The sequence below is a fragment of the Pseudochaenichthys georgianus genome, chromosome 20 (assembly GCF_902827115.2).
Source record: "Pseudochaenichthys georgianus chromosome 20, fPseGeo1.2, whole genome shotgun sequence".
Taxonomy (NCBI): Eukaryota; Metazoa; Chordata; class Actinopteri; order Perciformes; family Channichthyidae; genus Pseudochaenichthys; species Pseudochaenichthys georgianus.
The window spans coordinates 22,648,729-22,668,803 of NC_047522.1; the positions used below are offsets into that span (position 1 = coordinate 22,648,729).

Below are 20,075 nucleotides of genomic sequence, written 5' to 3' on the forward strand. Positions count from 1 at the left end.
TATATCAGTGTGTAGTGTCTCTACTTTAAAGAGTCCTCTCCTGCTGATGTTCAGGTGTATATCAGTATGTAGTGTCTCTACTTTAAAGAGTCCTCTCCTGCTGATGTTCAGGTGTATATCAGTATGTAGTGTCTCTACTTTAAAGAGTCCTCTCCTGCTGGTGTTCAGGTGTATATCAGTATGTAGTGTCTCTACTTTAAAGAGTCCTCTCCTGCTGATGTTCCGGTGTATATCAGTATGTAGTGTCTCTACTTTAAAGAGTCCTCTCCTGCTGGTGTTCAGGTGTATATCAGTATGTAGTGTCTCTACTTTAAAGAGTCCTCTCCTGCTGATGTTCAGGTGTATATCAGTATGTAGTGTCTCTACTTTAAAGAGTCCTCTCCTGCTGATGTTCAGGTGTATATCAGTGTGTAGTGTCTCTACTTTAAAGAGTCCTCTCCTGCTGATGTTCAGGTGTATATCAGTATGTAGTGTCTCTACTTTAAAGAGTCCTCTCCTGCTGATGTTCAGGTGTATATCAGTATGTAGTGTCTCTACTTTAAAGAGTCCTCTCCTGCTGATGTTCAGGTGTATATCAGTATGTAGTGTCTCTACTTTAAAGAGTCCTCTCCTGCTGATGTTCAGGTGTATATCAGTATGTAGTGTCTCTACTTTAAAGAGTCCTCTCCTGCTGATGTTCAGGTGTATATCAGTATGTAGTGTCTCTACTTTAAAGAGTCCTCTCTTGCTGATGTTCAGGTGTATATCAGTATGTAGGGTCTCTACTTTAAAGAGTCCTCTCCTGCTGATGTTCAGGTGTATATCAGTATGTAGTGTCTCTACTTTAAAGAGTCCTCTCCTGCTGATGTTCAGGTGTATATCAGTATGTAGTGTCTCTACTTTAAAGAGTCCTCTCTTGCTGATGTTCAGGTGTATATCAGTATGTAGTGTCTCTACTTTAAAGAGTCCTCTCCTGCTGATGTTCAGGTGTATATCAGTATGTAGTGTCTCTACTTTAAAGAGTCCTCTCCTGCTGATGTTCAGGTGTATATCAGTATGTAGTGTCTCTACTTTAAAGAGTCCTCTCCTGCTGATGTTCAGGTGTATATCAGTATGTAGTGTCTCTACTTTAAAGAGTCCTCTCCTGCTGATGTTCAGGTGTATATCAGTATGTAGTGTCTCTACTTTAAAGAGTCCTCTCTTGCTGATGTTCAGGTGTATATCAGTATGTAGTGTCTCTACTTTAAAGAGTCCTCTCCTGCTGATGTTCAGGTGTATATCAGTATGTAGTGTCTCTACTTTAAAGAGTCCTCTCCTGCTGATGTACAGGTGTATATCAGTATGTAGTGTCTCTACTTTAAAGAGTCCTCTCCTGCTGATGTTCAGGTGTATATCAGTATGTAGTGTCTCTACTTTAAAGAGTCCTCTCTTGCTGATGTTCAGGTGTATATCAGTATGTAGTGTCTCTACTTTAAAGAGTCCTCTCCTGCTGATGTTCAGGTGTATATCAGTATGTAGTGTCTCTACTTTAAAGAGTCCTCTCCTGCTGATGTTCAGGTGTATATCAGTATGTAGTGTCTCTACTTTAAAGAGTCCTCTCTTGCTGATGTTCAGGTGTATATCAGTATGTAGTGTCTCTACTTTAAAGAGTCCTCTCCTGCTGATGTTCAGGTGTATATCAGTATGTAGTGTCTCTACTTTAAAGAGTCCTCTCCTGCTGATGTTCAGGTGTATATCAGTATGTAGTGTCTCTACTTTAAAGAGTCCTCTCCTGCTGATGTTCAGGTGTATATCAGTATGTAGTGTCTCTACTTTAAAGAGTCCTCTCCTGCTGATGTTCAGGTGTATATCAGTATGTAGTGTCTCTACTTTAAAGAGTCCTCTCCTTACTGATGTTCAGGTGTATATCAGTATGTAGTGTCTCTACTTTAAAGAGTCCTCTCCTGCTGATGTTCAGGTGTATATCAGTATGTAGTGTCTCTACTTTAAAGAGTCCTTCTCCTGCTGATGTTCAGGTGTATATCAGTATGTAGTGTCTCTACTTTAAAGAGTCCTCTCTTGCTGATGTTCAGGTGTATATCAGTATGTAGTGTCTCTACTTTAAAGAGTCCTTCTCCTGCTGATGTTCAGGTGTATATCAGTATGTAGTGTCTCTACTTTAAAGAGTGCCTCTCCTGCTGATGTTCAGGTGTATATCAGTATGTAGTGTCTCTACTTTAAAGAGTCCTCTCCTGCTGATGTTCAGGTGTATATCAGTATGTAGTGTCTCTACTTTAAAGAGTCCTCTCCTGCTGATGTTCAGGTGTATATCAGTATGTAGTGTCTCTACTTTAAAGAGTGCTCTCCTGCTGATGTTCAGGTGTATATCAGTATGTAGTGTCTCTACTTTAAAGAGTCCTCTCCTGCTGATGTGCAGGTGTATATCAGTATGTAGTGTCTCTACTTTAAAGAGTCCTCTCCTGCTGATGTTCAGGTGTATATCAGTATGTAGTGTCTCTACTTTAAATAGTCCTCTCCTGCTGATGTCCAGGTGTATATCAGTATGTAGTGTCTCTACTTTAAAGAGTCCTCTCCAGCTGATGTCCAGGTGTATATCAGTATGTAGTGTCTCTACTTTAAAGAGTCCTCTCCAGCTGATGTCCAGGTGTATATCAGTATGTAGTGTATATATATAGTGCATAATAGGGTCTCTTTAACTCTGCACATTTCTTTATTCCTCAGTCTGTTGCAACCTAGTTTAATATCTTGAGGCTTTAGATTCTAAATGATGGGCTTCAAGAGGTGTGTATGGCGCTGATATGTAGCTGAGTGCTGGCATCTCTTACCGTTCTGTACGCTGCTGAGCGGCAGACAGTACTGCCCGATGAGGTCATTCTGGGACGTTGTGTCATAGTCCTCCACCACAAACCGCAGGAGGGCCAGCTCTGCCACGTGGATGTTGAACTGGAACTTCTCATTCCACATCGGGTTGAACCCTGCAGGCATGGAGGATTGTTAAGTCTAATATGTACTTGTAAAGCGCTTTGAGCACCTGTACAAGCGCTCTAATAAAAAATGTAATGCATTATTATTATTATTATTAAGATGCTGCGATGTATCTGTTGTTTGTTATGTCTGTTCGTTTTATCTGTGTCTATGTCTGTGTTTCTAAATTGGGGTTTTCTATTTTGTTGTGTTTTAATTTTAAAATGTTGTGACATCATGTGTGAGGGTTTTCAGTTTGTGGCTATAAGGATGCTTTTATTGTCTCGTGCTTTTACATTAGTTTCGTTTTGTCTAAATGTATTTATGCTGTTTTTTTATATACGTATTGATGCACAGCACTTTGGTCAACACGGTTGTTTTTAAATGTGCTATATAAATAAAGTTGCATTGGATATATGATTATTTCCTGATGTGTGTTCCTCACCGTTGTTATCGATGTAGTGCGTCTCCTTGCTGGCGTTGTCTGCCGGGACGCCGTAGATCTCCACTCGGACCAGAGGGTCGACGATGGACTTGTGCTTGTCCTTGTCCTTGTTGACTTTAGGGAGCTGCTGAGCTGAGATCACCTTTATTGTTTGGAAAGAAACCAATGCATTACAAAAGGAAATCACTTCCAGGTACCAGATATCTCTCTTTGAGGCTTAATATCTCGTACTGTTGGGGAAATACTGAATGTAAATAATAATAATAAATGATATGTCTATAGCGCTTTTCTTAAACCCAAAGACGCTTTACATTTGGGAGGGAGGGGAGACAAACAAAACCAAAAAGAAACTTCTCTTCCAACATGAGAGCAACATGAGAACAAAGGTATCCCAACTGGAGCTGTGAGCGTGACAGGATGTGTGATGACCTAGAAGAGCATCAGGACTGTTTGAGGCAGATGATAGCTATGGGATTAACATGAGGATTCAGCCTCTATGGAGAGAGACATCAAGCATGCTCATTTCTGACGTGGAGCTAGTCTGAAGTGATACTGCTTTCTGTTCCTCCATCTTGTGACTGTGTGACTCCCTCTCTTGGATATCAGCATGTGAAGGACACTGCTCAGGAACTAGTTGATGCTCTGTATGTAGGGGTGGGCGATATGACGATATATATCGTCGTGACGATATTAGGTCTCCACGATATGCTTTTTTAGAGATATCGTGATAAAAATAAAAAATAAAAAATAAAAAAAGTTATGCTAAAGTCTTTTATTGCACTTCAAGTCTAAAGTTTACATTTTAATTGTTTGGCACTGACTTTTCCTCATTGATGTTTTATGTTTTACTTAGTTATGTTTTACCCTCCTTCTCATGTTTATTGATGTTCACTGCTAGTGCTACCTCAGAAAGTTCATGTTTATACTGAGAAACTGTGCCTTGAAGCCATATCAACATGTTGAATTGTTCATTCAGGGATTCATTTCAGAAATAAAACCAGCTTGAAATGCTATTTTGGTCTGTTACTCCTTTTTACCTTGTAGGTGCTTACTGTTAAGTAACTTGAAAATAACCATAATAACCGACATGGAAAAATATCGTGATATATATCGTCTATCGTGATACTGCTTGAAAAATATCGTGATAATATATTTTTCAATATCGCCCACCCCTATCTGTATGTGATGACTCCTTCCTTCTGGAGAGGATACATGGATCCTGAGGTTGAAGCTCAAGCCGGGGACGAGGGAGATTGTTCTAACACCTACCATCACATGGAAGGTCTTCCTCTTCAGCCAGGGCCCTGTGTTGGGATTAAACCGAGAGGAAAGGCTTCTCTGAAATTCTGGTTTCAGGACGTATCCGCTCAAACCGTTCTGCAGAAACCGACCCTGGTTTATGTGCATCTCCTTAGAGGGAGTCTGGAAGTTCAGCGCCACTGGAAACCAAACCAGAAAGACTCTTAATAACAACAACACTTAGTATACTGATAGCTAGACTTCTGGATATATTAATGGTAGCGTACCTATCTGGCAGCCGACGTTCCACATGGGAACAGGGTTATAGTTTGAGGAGTCGGTTCTGGATCCGGCCGGGTAGATCCTGCTCAGTTTGTCAATGTTGTGATGGATGTAGGCAGTCCCTACGAGAAGACATTAAAACACAACACATTTGGATTTGATACTTTCCTTGTGATAAATCATAATCCACTCGCAGGGTTGTTAGCAGAGATGGCAAAAGTACACACATCCTTCACTCAAGTAGAAGTACAGATACTCGTGTTTAAAAATGCTCTGGTGAAAGTAGAAGTACTGACTAAACTTCTTTACTCAAGTCAAAGTAACGAGGCTTTGAAGTGTCCTTCAGTAAAAAGTACCCATAGCTAGCAGCTGTTTTAAAGAGTACCTGACCTCCCTTTATATTAATAGAACAATAATGTCATTGTTAGCTAATGAATGTTTCCATGCTGAACAACGGCAACATGACAACGTTTCCATTGGTCCCTCTTCTTTAGAGAAGACCAGGAAGTGATGGATACACGGATCGTGTTCCAATCAATAGGCACGCAGTGACTCTAAAGAATAATGATCACGCACCAACACACATTCAGACTAAAGGAACCAGCTGTTTGGGAAATGAGAGAAGTAGAAAGTACAGGTATTTGAGTTCAACATGTAAGAAGTAGAAAGTACAGGTATTTGAGTTCAACATGAGAGAAGTAGAAAGTACAGGTATTTGAGTTCAACATGTAAGAAGTAGAAAGTACAGGTATTTGAGTTCAACATGTAGAGAAGTAGAAAGTACAGGTATTTGAGTTCAACATGTGAGAAGTAGAAAGTACAGGTATTTGAGTTCAACATGTAAGAAGTAGAAAGTACAGGTATTTGAGTTCAACATGTGAGAAGTAGAAAGTACAGGTATTTGAGTTCAACATGTAAGAAGTAGAAAGTACAGGTATTTGAGTTCAACATGTGAGAAGTAGAAAGTACAGGTATTTGTGTTCAACATGTAAGAAGTAGAAAGTACAGGTATTTGAGTTCAACATGTAAGAAGTAGAAAGTACAGGTATTTGAGTTCAACATGTAAGAAGTAGAAAGTACAGGTATTTGAGTTCAACATGAGAGAAGTAGAAAGTACAGGTATTTGTGTTCAACATGTAAGAAGTAGAAAGTACAGGTATTTGAGTTCAACATGTGAGAAGTAGAAAGTACAGGTATTTGTGTTCAACATGTAAGAAGTAGAAAGTACAGGTATTTGAGTTCAACATGTAAGAAGTAGAAAGTACAGGTATTTGAGTTCAACATGTAGGAAGTAGAAAGTACAGGTATTTGAGTTCAACATGTAAGAAGTAGAAAGTACAGGTATTTGAGTTCAACATGTAAGAAGTAGAAAGTACAGGTATTTGAGTTCAACATGTAAGAAGTAGAAAGTACAGGTATTTGTGTTCAACATGAGAGAAGTAGAAAGTACAGGTATTTGTGTTCAACATGTAAGAAGTAGAAAGTACAGGTATTTGTGTTCAACATGTAAGAAGTAGAAAGTACAGGTATTTGAGTTCAACATGTAAGAAGTAGAAAGTACAGGTATTTGAGTTCAACATGTGAGAAGTAGAAAGTACAGGTATTTGAGTTCAACATGTAAGAAATAGAAAGTACAGGTATTTGAGTTCAACATGTGAGAAGTAGAAAGTACAGGTATTTGTGTTCAACATGTAAGAAGTAGAAAGTACAGGTATTTGAGTTCAACATGTAAGAAGTAGAAAGTACAGGTATTTGAGTTCAACATGTAAGAAGTAGAAAGTACAGGTATTTGAGTTCAACATGAGAGAAGTAGAAAGTACAGGTATTTGTGTTCAACATGTAAGAAGTAGAAAGTACAGGTATTTGAGTTCAACATGTGAGAAGTAGAAAGTACAGGTATTTGTGTTCAACATGTAAGAAGTAGAAAGTACAGGTATTTGAGTTCAACATGTAAGAAGTAGAAAGTACAGGTATTTGAGTTCAACATGTAGGAAGTAGAAAGTACAGGTATTTGAGTTCAACATGTAAGAAGTAGAAAGTACAGGTATTTGAGTTCAACATGTAAGAAGTAGAAAGTACAGGTATTTGAGTTCAACATGTAAGAAGTAGAAAGTACAGGTATTTGTGTTCAACATGAGAGAAGTAGAAAGTACAGGTATTTGTGTTCAACATGTAAGAAGTAGAAAGTACAGGTATTTGAGTTCAACATGTGAGAAGTAGAAAGTACAGGTATTTGTGTTCAACATGTAAGAAGTAGAAAGTACAGGTATTTGAGTTCAACATGTAAGAAGTAGAAAGTACAGGTATTTGAGTTCAACATGTAGGAAGTAGAAAGTACAGGTATTTGAGTTCAACATGTAAGAAGTAGAAAGTACAGGTATTTGAGTTCAACATGTAAGAAGTAGAAAGTACAGGTATTTGAGTTCAACATGTAAGAAGTAGAAAGTACAGGTATTTGTGTTCAACATGAGAGAAGTAGAAAGTACAGGTATTTGTGTTCAACATGTAAGAAGTAGAAAGTACAGGTATTTGAGTTCAACATGTGAGAAGTAGAAAGTACAGGTATTTGTGTTCAACATGTAAGAAGTAGAAAGTACAGGTATTTGAGTTCAACATGTAAGAAGTAGAAAGTACAGGTATTTGAGTTCAACATGTAGGAAGTAGAAAGTACAGGTATTTGAGTTCAACATGTGAGAAGTAGAAAGTACAGGTATTTGTGTTCAACATGTAAGAAGTAGAAAGTACAGGTATTTGTGTTCAACATGTAAGAAGTCAAAGTAAAAAGTCGTCAGAAAAGTAAGTAGTGGAGTAAAGTACTGACACCAGAAAGATGTACTTAAGTGCAGTAACGAAGTATTTGTACTCCACTTCTTCCCACCTCTGGTTGTTAGTGGGATGTTTACCTGAGTTCACGGCCAGGTTGAAGGCTTTGCTCTCCTTGAAGGACGACATCTCGTAGAAGACCTGGCAGTCCTTGGCGTGTTCGAAGCCGCTGAAGTGGACGCTCTTACAGTAGACCACGATGTCTGACAGCGCTTTGGCTAGTTTTATTTTGGATTTCTATAAAGAGACAGAAAAGTGGCTCAGTTTAGTTGAGGAAAATACATATATCTGAACATTTGATCTGTGTGTGTACTTATTTCAATAGGAATGCTCTGGTCATGGCCCAAAATTACAAATTGTACACAAAGAATATACTAAGAATTCCATATAAGCTTTATATTCCTTTTTTAATGTACTTCAAGTTAGTAAAACATATTTCTCTCACCTTTGATTTAGATTTACGTCCGTTCTCTTTACAGTCTGCAGCCTCGTCCTCCTCAGACACGGTGTCTTCTTCTATGGTGCTGTTGTTATTGTTGTTGAGCGCAGCATCCAGTTTGTTTAATCGTTTTCCCTTGATGAGGAACTTGCCCTTCAGCCCCTGCACAGAAAACGGGTTTCACTTTTAAAATACTGGGAAGCTGTGTCTTATTTTCCAGGGAAACTTCTGATCAAGCACCCTAGGCAGTAAACAGAGATGGGGTCGTTACTAAAAAAAAAAGTAATACATTACATATTACTTTAAAATAAAGTAATATATTACACTACTTCGTTACTCTCTACATAAAGTAACTCGTTACTTTACTCGTTACTTTACTCGTTACTTTACTCGTTACTTTACTCGCCGGCCCGCCCCTCCCTGCAAGCAGATCACGCAGACTGCCAAAGTTTCAAATGTTCTCTTTAGTTCAGTTTCCATTGTCGCATAAGACTGATCCAGATCCTGAATGTTTTCCTATCTGACCGTGGCTGTCCTCTGTCTCCTGCTATCTGTATATTTTGCGCAGTCTATCTCTGCTCACGCTGATTGCGTCGGCGTGTCCTCCTGCGTGTTGGCCATGTGTTGCACTGGAACCAGACTGGAGCACACCGCAAAGACTTCAGCCGAGCACGTACGAACTGCGCATGCGTGAGTGGCAATAACTCTCCTTACCAGCAGGCGGCGGTAGTGTGTATTCGTCATTCAAAACAGGCAACAACCGGAGAACAGAGAAGAAGAAGAGACTACGTCGGAGGAGCAGAGGCTTTGATTTGCTTTCATGGGGCGCTCACATAATTCCCCGACAAATCTAATAGTCACGTTAAGTAAACAGGACAGTGAGGTGGATCATTAACTTAAGAGAAAGGATTTGGAGGTGCCGCCGTCCTTCGGTGTTTGTTTAGGGGCTGTGAATGTTCAAATAGAGATCAGAGCAGCTCACACACCTCAGGTGAGGGGAAGTCGGAGGGCATGGTGTTTCCCACAGGCTTCGTGAGCAGAGCCTCTCCCAGGATGGAGATCAGGTGATGGGCCATGAGCTTCTGCTGGTCCACACTGCAGTGGTTCTCCAGGGACAGGATCACCGGGTAGTCAGAGGTCTGGAGGAACAAAGGAAACAACCATTCAGTGATGCATCCAACTTTAAAGAGGCCCTATAATGCTTTGTGGAGTGTTCCCTTTCCTGTGTTGTGATTGTTGTGCAAAGGCTAACATCAAAGTTCTCTCGCCTCGATTGGACTCCTTTGTTTACTTTCTGAATATTGTGACATCGCTATGTAAAACACACGCTTCGATTGGCTAGCGCTCCAACACATTGGACTAATTACTAATGCAGTATTCTTTCACACACAGTGACGTCACGAGCTACCCACAATGCAACATGCGCCATATATATATATAAATAAATACGCCATTTTCCTGGAGGTGCAAATATCCTGGAAGTGCAAATATAAACAGCTAGCTAACGTAGCCACGCAGAGCGCACTAGGTTTTTTTTCTGAATTAACGACCGAAGAAATCGCTGCATGTCTTCGGATTCCATCTCTGGACTTGAGGGGTGCTCGAGGTCGTTACCAGCGTAAACTAGAGCTGTGTGGGTTGTGGGATTGCCCTTACTGACTGCCTGCAGATGTATGGAAAAACGACAGTGGCCTTCGTCGATTTTGAACTGCATCTACGTCTATCTTCTGGAAACACCAGGTGAATATCCTACTTGTCACGATAATATTATGATGCCATTGCATATATGTGGTATTTTAGAGTTGACTAGATATTGATTAAGGCAATAGACTATGATATTCAGTCCAGGAAGCTTAGCAACACCTAGACGGTGTACGGCTGCTTGCACCTCGCGTAAAACGGCGGATACCGGAAGTACGGTGTCGCGCTCGGCCCAATACCCGTATGTGTGTGTGAAAGAATGAACTTTAAAATGTGCAGAATATGTCCCCTTTAAATGCCTGGCTATTGAATGCAACACATACTTTGAAGGCGTAGTCGTTGATGGCTTTGATGACGTCTCTGAAGAGCACTTTGGATGTGAGTGTGTATCCGTGGTAAATGACCGGCTCTCCGTTAGCCCCGTCCCAACAGTCCAGCTCCACACAGCGGCAGCTCTTCATCAGCGCTCTGCAGGAGAAGAACACCTTCATAAAAACCTGCATCTTCTGCACAAATAAACCAAGATGTTTCCACCTGTTATGTTAAAGTTACTTTATGTAGGCTTCTGTGCTGCTGGGCCCTTTGAGTTGGTCTTCCATCAGGTACGTGTTGTGTGACGATGAGATATAGTAGTGGTTGAGGGGCTGACGCATGTCCTGATACACCTGTTTGTGTGCCGGGTTGAAGATGGAGCCCGCCTCCCTGTGCAGGTACATCAGGAAGCCATCTTTGGACATGCGCTCGCTCTGCTTCGCTGGCGGACGAAAGTCAGAAAGAACCATGAATATGTGGACATTTATCGCTCATGTTTAAAACCCCTTAAGTCTTCGTACCTGTTCCATCCACTTCGTATTTCTCTATCAGCTTGAGAGCGTCCTCCATGGACACCTTCTCCCGCTGCTCGGTCAGCAGGAAGTTCAGCAGGTCTTTGCTGCTCATCTGACCCTCGGTTTGAGCGTAGTTCCCGTAGATCACGTCGATCTCCTCTCGGTGCGTCAGCAGGTCGTAGAAGTGCTTGATCTCCTCGCCCTCCAAGGAGCCCGAGTTGGACGTGTCGCATTTCTGTAAGACACGATGAGACAATCAATCAACCGGACGATGGATATGGATAATACATTTATCTGCAGGATGCTATGGCTCACCTTGAAAATCTCTGCAGCGTACGTGTCGTCCACTTCCACGTTGACCTGCCTCAGGAAGTGCTTCAGCTCCTTCAGCGTCATCTTGTTGTCTGCGTTCTTGTCTGCTTTCCGCATGCAGTTGATGATCCAACTGTCATTAGGATGTAAGGATTATACTGGAACTGATTAAAGACTCCGCAGATAAAGAAACCCTGGAGGAACATGTATGCAAATGTCCCAAAGAAAGACTTGGTCGAGGATACTGCTCACTCTTCTGCTGGCGGCTCAGGTTGCGCATGTTGTGGATGATCTTGTCCAGGCCGCTGACCCACTGCTTCGCCTCCGTCCCATTGGCCGCCATCAGGTCCAGGTTTTTCTTGCTGCCCTTGAAGATGATGGAGAAGCACATTTCCTCCACACTGGGGTCGGTGTGCTTGTTGAGACCTTCAGATTGACGGCCTTTTCGGACTGACTCGATGTCATCGATGGAGACTGGAGAGAGGAAGGCGTTAATGTAGCTTAAAGAAAGAAACATCTACAAAACATGTGTGTGCATCACGGCATTAAGTTGTTTTACTATGGATCGCTTAATCCATCATGAGCACTATGATGAGTGTTTATAGCTTCAACAGAAACACATGTACTGTAGCTGTTGGCCCCTTGAAAAAAGGCTGCATCCTCCCCTTTGGACACATCAGTATCTCGCAGCACAACAAGCTGTTTTTACGTCTTATCTGCAGGATATCCTCTGTGATAGCTCGCTTCTGTGGCCTTCACTCACAAGACATCTGTTCAAACATCCAGCAGACACAGAGCAACGTTAGCATCTATTTCCGATTGTTTTTTAGCCTTCCTTCTAGCTCCGTTTAAAACAGATCATGAAGGAAATATCTCGGGTGTGTAGCTTCCCTGCATTCACCATGTTAGCAATGACTGTGTCTGGTCCTAAAGGAGATGCATTCAAAATGCTCCAAAACTAAAACCCTTCCCTCATACAGAAAGCAAAAACAACCTCCAGAGATATGAACGACATCATTCTTGTTTCAAAACAGCAGTATCTTAATCTTGTTTAGCCCAAACTGAACACACATTTAGGAGTCTTCTGAGACAGGACGGTCTCTCGGGCATTTTGTTGTTGTCGGCTAAACATTTGGATTCTTTGGCAACGCAAACACATTCCTTGGAGATTACATTACTGAACAGCAGTTCGTCTCACACACTAGCAACACATAAAATACCACATTGCTAGGACAAAAACATATACAAACACACACACGCACACACACACACACACACACACACACACACACACACACACACACACACACACACACACACACACACACACACACACACACACACACACACACACACACACACACACACACACACACACACACACAGCTTAATGTACGGAACCGCCGCCCATGATGTAATCCTAACCGCCCCGGGAACCAAACACTAAAGACCAGGCTTAGCTAAGAGGCCATATGTTGCCGCAGGGTTACACTCACAGTGTGTCCAGGCTGGAGAGGCTATGAAAGAGCAGCCATTGTTCCTGAGAGAGAATCGGAGACTATTTAGGGCCGGGAAGAATCTAAAGGTCGGACTACTTGGAGAGAAAAGTGGGCGGTTTGGTGAAACACACCCAGGCCTCGCTGGTAGACTCCGCTGATGAAAATACCTCGGAGGCATTCACCAAAAGCCGAGGGTGTGTTTGAGCAGCAGCGGTGGGTTGGGTCGTTCTCAAAGAATCCCGTCCCTCAATAAAGCCCAAATCTTGGCATCCGTGTCGCGGCGACATTGCTTGAATACCAGATGACATTTCACACAAGGAGGTCATTGAGATGAAATTGGGAATTTAGCATTTAGCAGTGAAGAGGTTGTTTTTCAGTGAGGTGGGGCTTGACCAGGCGTGGGGAATCATGGATTACGTAATGTGGATAGGTAATTTGATCCCTGACAGTTACATAACAAATACCTAATCTGATTACTTTCAAATCTAAAAAACATGGGGATAAATAAATAGCAGGATTACAATGTTACAGTACATTTTGAAAACAATACATTATAGGTAGACGTACTGACTTTCATTCTTCTTTATTTAAAATATCTCTTTCCAATGCAGTTGGTGGAGACCTGATTTATTATAAAAAATATGACCAAGCAATGTATGGAAAGGAATGTAATCTACGGCAGTTTTTATTCTCTGTTCCAGTCTAAAAGTTGGCTTAACTTTAAGTGGCAAATTGTGGTCAGAGAATCCCTTAATGAGTTAACAAGGTTTTTGGATTTATGCGACACGTTGACCTACGTCACAAAGAGTTCCTTCACGCCTGATACACGGCCGCCGGAGTACGTGCACTTTGCCGTCATGCTTTTGGCCTCATGGTTGAATTGTTCTGCTTATAACGGCATAATTATTATACCTAACGAAAAGGCATTCAAGACAATAACTTTCCACGTATGTTAGACTTGTTTGACGGCATTGATATTGCCTGCAAATATTATCAATCACCTTTCTGTGACAAATAGCTCACTGACAGCTATACGAGGGAAGGTGTGTGTGTGTTATATTTACAGTGGAGTGACATCTACCTCGTGTGACCCTGACAGGGAGTGTGTGTGTGCTCGGGTGAGTGTGTGAATGCTATCAAGGCATATGACAGGGAGAGCGTGGGAAAAGTGAACAGACGCATATAGGGACTGGTGAGAAGTGATCTAGTTAGTGAGTAACAGGCAGTGCATTGAAATGTGTTCGTAGCGTTGAACCAGATTGTGGTTTTGTAAAGCAGCAGATAGAAACATGTCACAGTAGAGGGACGAAATACAAATATGAACCTAAAAAAAAGAAGCTTTTAAAGACTACGTGCTTCCCAGCCCCTTATGCCAAAGCACTTACCTGATTGGTCCTTATTATGTCTCGCTAAAGCCCACAGGAAAGCAATAAAACGTGCCATCTCTTTTCCGTAAACAAACACATGGGAACTTGAAGCCAATTAGTTTCAAAAAGCTGACCGTGTGTGTGTGTGTGTGTGTGTGTGTGTGTGTGTGTGTGTGTGTGTGTGTGTGTGTGTGTGTGTGTGTGTGTGTGTGTGTGTGTGTGTGTGTGTGTGTGTGTGTGTGTGTGTGTGTGTGTGTGTGTGTGTGTGTGTGTGTGTTTTAGTGTTTGTTTAAGACTGAGGCTCGGGGCAGAGGTTATCACGTCTGGTAGCAGCAGGCGGGAGATCAGTACACACACATTCACACTCGCTGTGGGTTACTGAACCAGATTTCAGAGGTAAATAATCTGTTTCACACACACACACACACACACACACACACACACACACACACACACACACACGGAAATACACCAGTATTTTCCAGTCTGTCTTTGGCCACACCGCGGTATCTGTGTGAGTTGTTTCTATTTTCTCAGACATGTTTTATGAGTAGCAGTGGGAGTTAAGGGGTGTGTTGCAAGGAGCTATTGTTGAGATCTGAAAGGAGAACTATATGTTGATGGAATAATAGCAAGCGGATGTAAAGCCCAAACATATAGTAGGATGGTCCAAACAACAATACCCTACAGCAGGGGTGTCAAACTCAATTTCATTGTGGGCCACATCAGCATTATGGTTGCACTCAAAGGGCCGGTTGTAACTTTAAGGCTATATAAAAATACATATACAAATATTTAATATATATAAAATAATGTATTATATGACATTATTGCCTCTGCATTGGATTATTATCGGATAGGGTAATAACTTCATAATTAACTACATCTGAAAGCAGAAGTCTGGGGCAAATCATTGCAAGTCTCTTCAGTGAGAATGTCACAAAATGATTTAAAAAGAAAAGCCAAATTCTGAGAAGAAAAAAAAGACATTTGCAGAAAAAAAAATCTAATTCTGAGAAAAAGGCAAATTCTAAGAAAAAATGCATATTTTGAAGAAAAAAAGTCAAATTCTGAGAAAAAAAGTCAACTTTGAGATGCATTGTGGGACATGTAGTTTATGGGCAACGTGCTTCTGTAAAGTAGCATGTAGCCGTATAATAAACATATTTTATTCTTTGCAAGCTCTTATGGGGCCACATAAAATGAAGTCGCGGGCCGGATTTGGCCCCCGGGCCTTGAGTTTGACACCCCTGCCCTACAGCAACCAAGATTTTAGGTTAACACATTATGCCATGCTTACAAATGATGGCTTTCGGTGACACATCTTCAAAAGCAAATAAAGAAAGTGCAGTAACTTATATAATTCCTCTCGTCTGAAAGAACACGTTATGGAAAGAAAAGACAAAATGCTCGTCTTTCTGACACTTACACGTCTGGTTTTTCCTGAATGTTTTGTGGGACTCGTACCACAGCGTCTTGCAGTCCTCCTGCAGTTTGAAGAAGCGGTTCCTCTTCCAGGAGCTCGAGCGGATCTTGATCAGTTCCCCGCCGACCAGCAGGAATTGTAGATCTGCATCTCCCTCCAACCCTGCAGGAGAGAATCAAATATATTAGCACTGGACATTATTTATGACATTGTTAAGGGGACATGGTAAGTTCCAGTTAATGTCAACATAGCCTTACCGTTATCGGTCGAGCTACAAAAACGTGGATCTACATTTTCTCCTTCAACCAAAAATAGTTTTACCCTCACTGTCCCAATTTGCAAAACAAAGATGGCAGTCTTATCAAAGTTCCAAGGCCAAGAAAATGCTTAGATTGTCTTGGTTTTAACATTTAATGAAACAAAACTTTGCTCACAGGAAGAGGGTTTATTTGAAGACTTCCTCTTCTAATTCTCCAAGTCTCCAACATTATGACATCTATAGTTATATACTTATACTCTGCTATCTTGACAAGCCAGAGTACATTTACTGTTATGTATACAAATCAATGGTGGGGCCCTTTAAAGAGGCCTTAGTATACTTCCTCTGGTGTAGGTTTGTGTGCATGTAAATGGTCTGCAAAGGCTAAAATCCCTGTGTTCCCTCCAGAGGGAGTATCTCCCCAACACACTCCCCCCACCCTGAAACGCCTCCATTAGAGTCCTTTGTTTACTTCAGGAACTTAGTGACATCACTTTGTAACATTTGCGCTCATATTAGTAGTGCTTCAACACATTGTACGTGATCACAACAGATTAACGTACGTCTGAAAAAGCCGGTGTAGTTTAATAATAGAAATCTGAGCGCAGTCAGCTGATCAAGAGTGTACTTCTTTTGTTAGCTGTACGGTCGTGTCTCATCGCGTTTCACAACAGGTTGCCAGTGTTTTATCAATCTGGTGGCTTCCCTGGAAGGGAGTGTAACATTTGTAGGAAGCCACAATAACCTCACAGGACAATGTTTGTTATCCATCAGTGCAGATGTGAGGTAATGGCGTTAGTCAGTGCCTGTGGGTGGGACTGGACTTTGCACACGGTGTCATGCATCACACCAGCTTAAAATGGACGTTACATATAATTAGGAGGGGTTGTATACAAAAATGTAAGCAGGGCATTTGAGGACACACGCTATAAGTCAGCTGGTGTCAGGGTGGTGGGCAGGGCCGCAACATTTCAAAAACAAAGTCCACCCGAATTGAACCACAGAGGCTGTTTATGAGGCTTTCTGCAGGCAGGAAGGAGCCTCAGCTGCTTAGTCAGACTTTCCATTGGAGGCCTAACTCCTCCAGTCTTTAGTGATAGCTTTGTATCATCTCCTTTTTCATGGTATCTACCTCCAGCTGCAGCACACACGCATCCCTGTCATTATCGTGTGCATACTGTGCATTCAAGAAGAGTTAAAGAAAATCAGATCACATCTCTGTGTGTGTGTGTGTGTGTGTGTGTGCGCGCGCGCGCGTGCGTGTGTGGCAAGCTAGGGCAAGATGGCAAGAATTAGGGTGTAATGCCTCGGAGGAGTTGAGAAAATGATTCTCACACAGCCTTTTTGTTTTTCCCAATAACTGAGAGGTAGGAAATCTAAAGAAACACATGCTCCAAATGTCCCAATTATTAATTCTACATTAAAAGTGTAAGCAAAACAAAAAACATTATGGTGCAACAGGTTCTTACAATCTAAGAAGTCTGTGAATAAAAGCTTCAATTTAACACATGTATTGTCTTGTAATTGCTACACTATAGCAGTATTTGCCAAGCTTTAAAACACTTTGCATTGTATTACTCTGCTTTCTTTTTCCTTTAACACGACTCATCATGCATATGCTGCACAAGAGGAATCCCCCTCTTTGCATTCAGTTATGTTAAAGGTTAAAACGCCTTCTTTTGTTTGTCCCTGTTTTGAAAAGGTGGTGACCCCTCCTCTAAATGGTAGCTACTAGAAAATGCACCCATCCAGGCAATAAGGAAGCCTCTAGTATGTTCCTCCCTGGAACATATGATCAGTGATTTATGCTGACTATATGAAGATCTCATCCAGGTGGTCTAAGTATTCAATATGCGCGCTCCCGTCGTTTTGTGCCCAAACAAAGCTGTACAAACCTAAAGCTCGTACACATTTTACACCTTTTTTTGGGGGGGGACTTACCTAGCCGTTTCCCATTCTCGTGCGCAATTCTTCTCGCCTTCTCCAGGAAAGCCTCCTCTTCGGATTTGTTTTTTTTCAGGCGTTTGTGTAAACAAGACATTTCGGACAGGATACACTTTTTCTTTTGTTTGTTTTACGATAAAAAAATCACCCCAAAAAAAGTATCCAGGCGGTGTTTAATGTGTGCTCCGTGTGGAGGAGAAGCACCACGTAGGCTATAGTTCCCCCCAAGGGGCGGGTCTAAGCCGTCTAAACTCATCTACTACTCTGTTATATTCCCTGCAGCAGCCACTGTAGGCCTCCAGGTGGGGACTTCAAAGGCTTTGGGGAGGTGTATGCATGGTAATTTAGCCCAAAAAACACTATTAAATCTTATTTGGGTTGAAAAATGTCACAAGTCGATCCTACTTTCAGTATCGATTCATGAAGGAGTTCCCATTGCTTTAGGAAGAGAAGATTGCAAAATAGGCTGCATTGTGACTTTAATGGTAGTTGCATATTCCTACTTCACATTATGTTTCTTCTGTGCATGGACTTGGCTGCTTGCATAGGCTTAGTTTGCCCAACATATGTTGTTATTATCTTGAATAATGCAATTGATGGAATAGCGCCACCCCATGGTTCGTTTAGGCCTTCATCTACTGTGCTAGTTGAACCCTGAAAAAAAAGGCTGTGGTCGGGAATGACTGTTGTGAGAGTAAATTGTGACGCTGTGCTGGCAGCATCAAACAATTTAAACCTGAAAATCTGGGGCACTAATTCGCTGGTATGCTAGGAAGGCTTTATCATCACTAAACTGTACAAACAAATCTGGCATAGTTTTTTATTTTCTTATCAAGATCATGACAACCTTTACCCATGCAGTGAAACAGCTGTCTTGGGCTTTTTCAGAAACAGAAATACTTTAATAATCCAGGGGGAAATATATTTTGTGTGCCAGTTGTTCCATTATAGAATGAATTAAATAAAACATTAAATAATTAAATCAAATACACAATTAGCTATATAAATATAATAATTAATGTAAAAATATCAGATAAAAGATAAAGTGCCTGCCGCTCTGAGGGAGGAGTTAAACACCATTCCACATACATGAAACAAACACAAAAAATAAAGCAAAAATAAAATCCTCAAATCGTTCATTTTCTTTCAGTAAAATAATTTAAGTTAAGTTTTCTAGTATACTGAATATGTCCAATACATGGAAAGCACTGGGAACAATGTGCTTGGAGAGAAGTAGAAATAATAGACAGTGTAGTAAATCTGTGCGTCACCAAACACTCACCATGTTTCGGAGCTGTGCCATTTGACTCCATTCTGATTCCTGTCAAAATAAAATCACCATACGCCGGGGGGAAGTCCTTTTCTCCTCCAAAATGGTGTCAGATATACTATAATAGTTATAATAACGTAGTGTGTCCTACGTAGTGAACAGGTCAGCCGGTGTGTCCCTCTGAGCAGCCTCACACAGTGCGCAGTTAATACCAGCCCATCAGACTCTTGATCAGTCCACACCCACGGCAACACCGGTCTGACAAGTCCTCCACTGTGTTTGCTTTCATTCAGCCCCCTGACACCTTTGGATGGAATGTTACCAGCATGGACTACAAATAAACACTTTCAAAAGGTCAAATGTGGTCCTTTATAAGACAATGTTGTACGAAGTCTTCTAACTATACATGCATTAAGTCACTGCTGTGCATTTTTAAGCATTTTCACGTGATGTTATGTATGCAGGGTGTTGCCCCGGTGTGGTACAGACCTGCCATTATGCTCCTGCCTCTCCCCTGTACCTTTCGACAGTGCAAAGTAACTCATCACATCACACCATGTCCGCAGTCATCATTATTACAAGGTCTCTTCGCTATCTTGGCCATCTGACAGCAGATAGAGGCGTCAATCCTTAGCAGAGATTTCAGCAGTTCAAACAGAACAATGTGCTAAAGCAACAACTGATGCATGATAACCTGCTTTGGTGTCTAATATGGAAGGGTCATTTGAAGTAGTAGTATGGGGAAAAGTGCTCAGAGTGCTCACACAGATCACGCTCTGAGCCTCAGTGACTGCCAGGCTTTTCTTTTCTACGAACTCTCCTGCTGAGGCAAGTCTTGTGAAAAAAAGGATAAGGAAAAACTCTGTCTGGCAAACCTCGAGGCGATACAAAAGGAGGCTTAACAATTGCCCCTTTGAGATCCCACTTGAGCACAAGAAATGTGTGTTGTATTTTGTGTTGTTGCCCTCACAAATAGCAATGTGTTTCAAAAATCATTGCTTAAGTAGGAACCACTCTTTTGGCATAGTGCCACAGACAATTTGCTTTAATTGCATTGGTTGGAAAGTACTTTGCATGTCAAAATGTGCGGAAACAACCTATCCCTCAATATCAGTTTGAAGGCGTATACGTCTGCTTTGTCCATGGAAAACCATATTTTTTAAATTGGTAGCATCGTGGAATAAAGCCCTCATGAAAAGGAGACACGGCCACACCTCATGACAGTGCAGTATCGTGCAGGTGTGATTGTTTTATAAATATATTGAAGCATTGAAGTATAAAGGGTTTTGGTCCATAGCC

General features: G+C 41.4%; 1 protein-coding gene across 3 annotated transcripts in view; it reads right to left on the bottom strand.

The window, feature by feature from the left end:
• Positions 1–18,989, bottom strand: part of plcd1a (phospholipase C, delta 1a) — a 20,849-nt gene extending 1,860 nt beyond the window's left edge. The window contains exons 1-14 of one of the 3 annotated variants that reach the window (XM_034108609.1): positions 18,789–18,989; positions 15,307–15,465; positions 11,257–11,485; positions 11,015–11,144; positions 10,706–10,934; positions 10,425–10,626; positions 10,196–10,340; positions 9,158–9,310; positions 8,178–8,333; positions 7,813–7,969; positions 4,915–5,031; positions 4,658–4,827; positions 3,389–3,530; positions 2,805–2,954 (exon numbers count right to left, since the gene is read on the bottom strand). In XM_034108609.1, coding sequence (XP_033964500.1) covers positions 2,805–2,954; positions 3,389–3,530; positions 4,658–4,827; positions 4,915–5,031; positions 7,813–7,969; positions 8,178–8,333; positions 9,158–9,310; positions 10,196–10,340; positions 10,425–10,626; positions 10,706–10,934; positions 11,015–11,144; positions 11,257–11,485; positions 15,307–15,465; positions 18,789–18,819 — 2,170 coding nt within the window. In that variant the 5' untranslated portion in view covers positions 18,820–18,989. Of the gene's footprint in view, positions 1–2,804; positions 2,955–3,388; positions 3,531–4,657; positions 4,828–4,914; positions 5,032–7,812; positions 7,970–8,177; positions 8,334–9,157; positions 9,311–10,195; positions 10,341–10,424; positions 10,627–10,705; positions 10,935–11,014; positions 11,145–11,256; positions 11,486–12,507; positions 12,704–15,306; positions 15,466–17,503; positions 17,736–18,788 lie in introns of those variants that run through there. The other 2 variants (XM_034108607.1, XM_034108610.1) reach the window with 2 other exon arrangements.
• Between the last annotated feature and the right edge of the window lie 1,086 nt (positions 18,990–20,075).